Here is an 8102-nt window from a genome sequence, read left to right on the forward strand (position 1 = left end):
GTCGTCGCGCGCGATGGATCTGATGACGTTCACTAGCTCGTGAGGCTTGAGAGACTTTTTGTTTGCGATGGATTCGGCAAGGAGAGTGCGGATGGTTTGTCGATATGATGTGGGGAGGAGGCGGATGACTGCGGCGATCTCATTCGGTTCGTCGAGGACTCCGCCGGCATTGGCGTATCTCGCCTTCAGCTCTTCTAACTGGTCGAGTGTCTCGCGCGGATCACCGCCATCAGCGGTGGTGAGCGCATTGATTTCGTCAAGGATGTTGATCTGGGATAGGGCGCCGGTATTCTCATGCTGTCCGCACAGAATCTTCCAGGCCTCCGCGGCGCTCGCCGTGCCCACAATGCGAAGCTTCAGGCTCGCCGGTACGGTTTGGTAGAAGACCGTCTTGATTTTCTCATTCCGCTGATCCCACAAGTCGTAGGCATCATCGTACTCCTCCACAGCCTTATCGTACTTCGCGACGTCCTCCGATTTGGCCTTGTCGCCAGGTGGGGTAGGTTTGACAGGGGGTTTAGCACGGCCGTCAAGGAAGCGCAGTAATCTCTTGCTTCGGATGGCTGATGTGACTTCCGCCTTCCAGAGAACCCAGTTGCCGCCATCGGCGCTGAGCTTCGGAAGCTTCGTGTAGGAGAAGTCATCGCGTGAGTCCATCGTATCTTGACAGGCCGCCAGGGCTCATAACCTAATGAAGGTGTACGAGAGACGGGACGGAGCGCGAACGGAACGAGCAGGCGGTCTAGTAGATAAGTAAGTCTCACTGCTCGGATGTGGGAGCGAGTGTGCATTCGTGTACCTAGTAGATAAGTAACTACGGTACATTAGCTCTCGGCACAGGGTATACAGGCAACAGAAGAACTCACGTCTCACTGCTCGGATGTGGGAGCGAGTGAGACGTGTGCTCGCGAAAAGGAGACGGTTATCTGAAGGCGGAAGTATAAATTTTTGTATCCTAATAAGTCCATACCACGCGAGGGCGCGCGCGCCGCGCGCACAACGGCCAACACGGCGTCCGCTTGCATGCCCATCAACCATCTATCTCCAACAAGGCGCGCTGCAGTAATGACTCCAGTAAGTATTGACAGGCTATCGTTATGACGACAGGCGCACCATGAGGTCAATCGCGGTTCACCTTGGGCCGTTTCGAGGCGGGGCTCGATGAATCGTCTTCCGGGGTGGGATTGAATGGGATTGCAGGACCGAATTTGCCAGGTACGGTCTTGATCTGCAACTTCCGAGGAGTTTCCAGCTTCGTTCGGTGGAGCGTTCTGTCGGTCTCCTGCGACGATGCGGCGTCGATATGCGCGTCCGGCGAAGAAGCCACTTGACCAGTGACCGGGCTAGCTGTGGTGGGCGGCAGTCTTTCACGGTACCTGGCCTTGATGGTTTCCGAGTGACGGTCGAAGAGCTTAAGGACTTGATCGTGGAGGACGCCGGGCGTGAAGTAGTTATAGTTCTTATATGAGAAAATAAGGAGATCCCACCACTCCTTCACGAGGTCCCCCAAGTCTGCCAGATCCGGGTGAAAGACAGGAATGACGAACTTGTCCACGCTGGAGGGATCCTCAAAAGCTTCCCTTTTGTTGTATTGAAGGACGTGATCCAAGGAGGAGTCGAAAAGACAATAAACAGTGGTGTGCAACCTTTGTGCTTCGACATTGCCTGGTGGGGGATCTTTGCACAACTCCTCGCGCCATTCGCCATTACCCTTGCGTGTCAGGCACAGATAGACCAAAACCCAGAAGAAAGATTCGATGTCGTGGATGACGGTCTGCTTCAATTTCTCGCCTGGCTTTCTCCGTGATCCGTTCGGACAATATTGTTGACCACCGAAAAGTTCGGCACTCATGAAAGCCTTAGTGCCCTGCGAAAGATGATCAGACTGCGATCAACCGGGTATGGCTGCACAAGACGCACTGTGCGCACGAGAGAGTCCACACCATCATCCATTTCCGGCCAGGATTTCTATTACGTTGTGAACAAGATATTTGATTTGACCGTGCGTCCCGGACTCACCGTTGGTATGAAATCTTCTACGGATCGCTTCATATAAATGTGAGTCACCGCCGAACACGTTTGAAATAGCGGGACCATACCTCGCCTGACCATGTCTCATCAACGGTTGTTACAAACTGGAAGGCTGCCTTTGCATGTGGGAAACAAGCCAGCAGATTTGACGCTGTAGTCCGAGAGATTTCTACATCGCCTAGCTTCGCCATTTGCACAAGTGTTTCGCATTGACTATCATCCGCCTGTGGGAAAGGATACGTAGCTCGGCACCCCTCCATTCTCCTTGAGTGATCAAGGTCAATCATGCAGCCAGCATATTTGCCGTCCGACTGGGGTACGATGATGTTACCGGGACTGATATCTCTATGGAGAACTTCTTTGAGCCACAGAAGTTGATGTCCTACGTCCACGCCGATCAGATTTGCATTGATGAAGGCGCGGGTCCTGCGAAAGGGTTTCTCACCTCTTATGGCATCGCGCATACCATCCAAGAGCTGGGAAATATTCTTGAATCTCTTGATGGCAAAGCCGCGTGTGGCCATCAACGTGTAGCTCCGAATGCGCTCCTCGGGCTGGTGAAAATCATCCAGAATGTGAAGCGTCTTGTCGTCTACCATGGCGATATGAACCACTTTATCGTTAACGTGCACGTCTTCATACGTCCTCTTCTTGGATTTCGACGTGTCGCCGTCACCCATGTCCGCGGGCTTGTCGGGGGTCACGCCTTGTCGAATCAGTTTCACGGTGCTGTCGAGAGCGCCTCCAACGTAAGCGTCCACTGAATACACGATTTTGACCACGGGAGCGTCATCCGGAAGGTCTGGTAGAAGGTCTGCTTCCAAGGCAGAGCCTGCGAGGCGCCACAGCTTTTTGAGAACAAAGAACTGTTCATGTAGACGTTAGTCGGAGATACGTGCCAAAGTGGGTGTCCTTACCTCTTTGGTCTCGACGTCTTGCACCTCCCACACCGTCGTCCCGCTGCTGCACATCACCCCCGAACGAGCGAGGCTGAGAGAATCCACAGTGCGGAACACTTGCTTGGACTGATCGGGCCTCTGTACGGTGATTTCCCATCGTGTCTTGTATATGGAACCCCTGAAGTCGGCCGGTACGACAGACGGGTCCGTGGGGTCGACGACTTCCCAATCGCCCTCGTCGTAAACTACTGTAGCATCGTCATCTCCATCGCCTGAGCCTTTAGCGCGGCGATCCGCGGCATCTGAGCCTTTCACCCTGCGCAGCAGTTTCATATCCGGGTCCCAGCCCACACGCTCAGGCGGCATCTGCGAAATCGACATGATGATCCGAACGAACATGAGGGGTTGCTGGGCACGGCCGCGTCAAGGAAGGTTTAAGCAGGGGCCGGAGGGGCGCACCTCGTGTATGTCGATGACGGCCTGGGTGCCTATCAAGCCAGACCTGTCGCATAGCCAGACCGAGAGCTTCGTGCCGCATAAAAGAAGTCCGATGACGAAGCGACGATTGATCTGTTCGCTGAGGACCAGACGTATATATCTGCACAATTGGGCGAGGGCGTCCGCGACGGTAGCTTCGTCCGAATCCTTCTTGACTTCCACCGGGACTTGAACGCGTAACCAATGCGGGCGGGGCTGATATAGTACGGCACATCAGCGTGAGCCACTGAGGAGACAAAGGATGCTATCGGTGAAGACGAACCTGTTCCACTTGCTCCTGCTTCCGCTCTGGGTGCTTCGGGGCGACCCTAAGGGTGGCCAAAATATCAGAGCGGAGCCTCGCCGCCGCCTCGTTGTCAGAAAGCGGAACAACGTTCGCGCCATTCACCCAATCCACATGCGTTCCCGGAGTCAGGTTGAACTCTTCGAGCATCTCACCGATTTCGCTCGCGTGTTTGAGAAACGGCTCATAGAGCTCTTTCTCTGCGGAGATGTGTTCTGGAAAATCAACCCAGCGTTTATTGACGTATCGTTGTGCTTTGAGCTTGTCCAAGACAAGCTCAGCGACGTCCGGTTCGACGCAAAGAATGTGATCCAGGAACTCTTTGGTGGAAACGGTGCAGGTATGCTTGTACAATTCGGCGGCTACTACGGTCTTCATGTGATCCAACGTTGGGGAACCGGTCTTGGAATGGTGATTGGAGGTATGAGGAGTGTCGCCGACTTGTCGAGCGTCGCTGGCCCGTGCCTGCGAGTCGGCGTCACAGAACGAGATGAGTGGCGGGTTGGCTGGGAGGACCATGGGTTAGGGTTTATTGCTGTTGAAATCGCAGCGTGGGGCATACGGTCGCACATCCCTCAGCTTAAATACGAAGGCTCAACTATCCGCCACACCAGCGACTCACAGTCGGTGGGTCCAAGGGAGGGTCACGGCGAGTCATCACTATCAACTACAATCAGTAGGTCGTGTGCTGGAACGACTAGATATGGGCTGCATTGTACCGCCGCCTCTGCTGCCGATCGTTTCTGCACTGCGCTGAGCATGCATCTTCTCATTATTCTTCGGGGCCGTCCGTTGATCCATGGACATTTTCACCCTCAATAGGTATGAACTCTCCGGACCGCCAGATCACTGTGCGCATATCGCGATACATATGCTCTTCGTTCGCCCTAAATTGGCATACACAATGGCTAGCCCCAGTTCTGCGATCAGCGATATCGCGGATTCCCGTCTCATTGATCTCCTGGTTTGGTATAGTGATCTTTACACGAGCCCATATGGGTGGGTACATCGATGGAGAAAGGGGGAGCTTTCACTTGTTATGGCGAACAACATGTTCGTCGTAATTACCGGAGAGGCTATATGATAACCTCCATCGCGTTCAATAGAATCTGATGCACAGCGCAGCACACGCGAAGAGGAAGTGGCAGGAGGGTGCTCGCCAGCGATGTTCTTAACGAGGTCTGCATGTTCTCAGAGGGAATGATCCCGAGGTATGCGTTAGAACCTGTGTTCGCGAGGCTACGCCTACATGTCCACTTAGTACCGATCAACTATTGTCGGAACGAAGCGCGCACCGGTGTCCAGGCGACAGAATTCGAGGCAACAACGCCATCAAGTCAACATGAGACCGGACACGAGCCGAAGTCACCCAGGCCAGATTCGGGGCGGGTTACAGCAGAATCCCGATTTTCCTGCAAAGACGCAGCGTCAAGCTGATTGTCCGATCTTGCTGCCGTGCATGCATCCATTGCGCAGGCCTCGGTAGACGTCCTCCGTTCACAGAACTCGGTCTTGATGGTTCCCCATTGACGTTCAAAGAGCTCGATGACTTGGTCGTGTAGGACGCCAGGCGTGAAGTAGTTGTAGTTCATATACGAGAAAATAAGGAGATCCCACCACTCCTTCACGAGGTCCCCCAAGTCTGCCAGATCCAGGTGAAAGATAGGAATGACGAACTTGTCCACGCTGGAGGGATCCTGAAAAGCTTCCCTTTTGTTGTATTGAAGGACGTGGTCCGAGGAGGAGTCGAAAAGACAATAGACGACAGTGTGGAGTCTTTGTGCTTCGACGTTGCCTCGTGGGGGATCTTTACACAACTCCTCGCGCCATTTGCCATCACCCCGGCACGTCAGGCACAGATAGACCAAAACCCAGAAGAAAGATTCGATGTCGTGGATGACGGTTTGCTTCAATTTCTCCCCTGGCTTTCTCCGTGATCTGTTCGGAGAATATTGTTGACCACCGAAAAGTTCGCCACTCATGAAAGCCCTTGGGCCCTGCGAAAGATGATCAGCCTGCGATTAACCGGCATGGCTGCACAAGACGTACCGTGCGCATGAGAGAGTCTGCGCCGTCATCCATTTCTGGCCAGGAGTTCTACTATGTTGTGAGCAAGATATTCGATTTGACCATGCATCCCGGACTCGCCGTTGGTATGAAATCTTCCAGGGATCGCTTCATACAGTCGTGAGTCATCGCCGAATACATTTGAGACAGCGAGACGGTACCTCGCCGGGCCAATATTTATGTACGGCCCCCATAAGAGCGAGCACGTCGAGTTCGCTGGGAAAAGCGGCCAGCAGATTTGACGCTGTAGTCCGAGAGATTTCTATATCGAGTAGCTTCGCCATTTGCACAAATTTCTCGCACTTGATGGAATCCGCCTCTGGAAAAGGATACGTAGCTCGGCGCCCCTGAGTTTCCCTTGAGTGATCAAGGTCAATCATATAACCTGCCTCGCCGCCCGACTGGGGGAGGACGAAGTTGCCAGGGTTGATATCTCTATGAACAATGCCATTGAACCACAGCTCTCGATGACCTAATGCCATTCGGTCAAACGACAGGGTGAGCATTGCCACACGCGTCCGCACCTTTGATGATAGCGTGCACAGCGTCCAAGAGCTGAGGAACGTTATTGAACATGTGGATGGGAGCAGTCGACGTTGCATGTGGCGATCAACCGGTGAGACGCGTACCGGCGTAAGAACGGGGCGAAACCACGAATTAGGGGCAGTCACCGTTGTTCGTCCAAACAAGAGCAGATAGTTAACATGGTGGATATCGGTATTGCCGTACGCTACGTTTCCTGATCAACGCGACCTGCTGAACGCGATTTTATTGTTTCTAGTCCAGAAACGGTTCAACTCGACGGACGTTCCTCCACCTTCCCCCGAGCCTCCGAGTTTTCACCCTCCTCCGCCTTCTCCGCCGTCGACGTCGCCACCGATCCGAGTCCACGTTCTTGCTCAACACGAGCGATGCTACGACCGCGACGCCGGACCACGGTATCAGGCTTCCAAGAAAAAAACCTATCCATCATCGGTCAGCTATTATAGAGGAAAGAGAGATCCTTATGGCGGCCTTACCAGTCGATCTCCCCGTGGTCGTCACGCCCGTTCACGCGCGCCATGAAGCCCAAGTGCGACCGCGGAGACGATATCCCGCTCAGCTGCATCGCAATCGTCGGCTACACAACCGGTCCTTTCCCCCTTCCCCCGGTCAACGCCGCTTTCCCCTTGTACGAAAAAAAAAGAAGGAGCGCCCCCGTCCTCCTGTCTAAACCACCCTGACGACGAATACGCCGACACAGAAACACACGAGCTGGACGCCGGGCTTGGCGGGCTCGAGCCCCCATGAGCGACGACGACGACGACGCACGAACGAACGAACGAAGATCCGGCGCCGAAGGCAGAAGAAAGACGGTCACGAGACCGAGACCCTCCCCGGAACGCAAAGGGACGCGCGCGCGTGCTAGCAGACCGACACGCCCCCGCCCCCCCTCCCCGCGAGCGGAAGAAAATGCGTGCTCCGTCGGGAGCGCGCCGTTCTGCCGCGAGCGCGCGCCGATGTCGCGCCTCCGCCCGCCCGTCCTGATCTCGGCGTCGTTGCTGCCGGTGCTCGAGGACCGTCTCCCGAGCGAGGAACGCGACGATGGTCCGGGTATGGGGTGGGCCCGGGGTGGGTGAGGTATGAGTGTGGAAAGCATGGATGCGTGGTACGGACGAGGAGGTATGCGGTTCCTGTCCAGCTGCGGGTCGTGGGTCGTCAGCGAGTGTTTTAGTACCGAGACGCAGATGACTCACCCAGGCAATCAAAGGCGGACTGCGAACATTCGTCAATGAGATGGGGCGCGGGACGTTACCGCGATATCAGGTTGGCGCGGTGGCGACCACTTTGCACGACAAGAAAACAGACATCAGTGAGTATCTCATCGAGGCCCGGAGCACGCATTACCTACGTGTATAATCCAGCGTGTCGAGATACAACGGGATAGCGGTGTGGTGAGATCGGGCGAAAGATGGCATAGCACAGGCGATTTCGGAAGCAAACCTCGGCTCAGGCGCGGATAATGTGTTGGGCACTGCCACTGTCGCGTGGCATGCCTACGGTCGCTGCGGCCTTGCGGTGCGCGATGTCGCGATCTGAAGGTGCAGCTTGATCGTGGCTATATGCAGGACCAGTGTCGCCCAGATGGACAGAATAGGACCGAGCGACGGAGCAACACCGAGCGGATCTGCCAAAACGACAAGGACGCGACGTTATCATGAGGTGCTCGAACCCGAAATCCGAGTTGCTGGTTCTTTGTGAACGTCTTGCCAACTTGGCCTCGTCATCCGCTCGAAGAGCAGACGACAGCGGAAATACCATGGGACGCAAAACCTCGGGATGGG

General features: G+C 55.1%; 2 protein-coding genes across 2 annotated transcripts; one reads left to right on the forward strand and one right to left on the reverse strand.

Annotated features, from left to right (window-relative positions):
* Positions 1 to 1120: 1120 nt before the first annotated feature.
* On the reverse strand, positions 1121 to 4089 carry PUNSTDRAFT_116020 (uncharacterized protein; the record flags this gene model as incomplete). Its single annotated transcript, XM_007387419.1, has 8 exons — positions 1121 to 1867; positions 1921 to 1968; positions 2020 to 2046; positions 2100 to 2413; positions 2477 to 2897; positions 2949 to 3338; positions 3390 to 3623; positions 3691 to 4089. 8 exons carry the CDS (start codon positions 4087 to 4089, stop codon positions 1121 to 1123), a joined length of 2580 nt encoding a protein of 859 aa, XP_007387481.1.
* Positions 4090 to 6440: 2351 nt separating this feature from the next.
* Positions 6441 to 7717, forward strand: PUNSTDRAFT_55008 (uncharacterized protein). The gene is made up of 4 exons (XM_007387420.1): positions 6441 to 6740; positions 6798 to 7459; positions 7515 to 7603; positions 7670 to 7717. Exon 2 carries the CDS (start codon positions 6840 to 6842, stop codon positions 6999 to 7001), a length of 162 nt encoding a protein of 53 aa, XP_007387482.1. The 5' UTR covers positions 6441 to 6740; positions 6798 to 6839; the 3' UTR covers positions 7002 to 7459; positions 7515 to 7603; positions 7670 to 7717.
* The last annotated feature ends 385 nt before the right edge of the window (positions 7718 to 8102 follow it).

This window comes from Punctularia strigosozonata (genome assembly GCF_000264995.1).
Source record: "Punctularia strigosozonata HHB-11173 SS5 unplaced genomic scaffold PUNSTscaffold_14, whole genome shotgun sequence".
Lineage (NCBI taxonomy): Eukaryota > Fungi > Basidiomycota > Agaricomycetes > Corticiales > Punctulariaceae > Punctularia > Punctularia strigosozonata.

Excerpts from the sequence above, each read along its gene's own strand:
- PUNSTDRAFT_55008 (XM_007387420.1), top strand. The coding sequence starts at position 6,840 with ATGAAGCCCAAGTGCGACCGCGGAGACGATATCCCGCTCAGCTGCATC.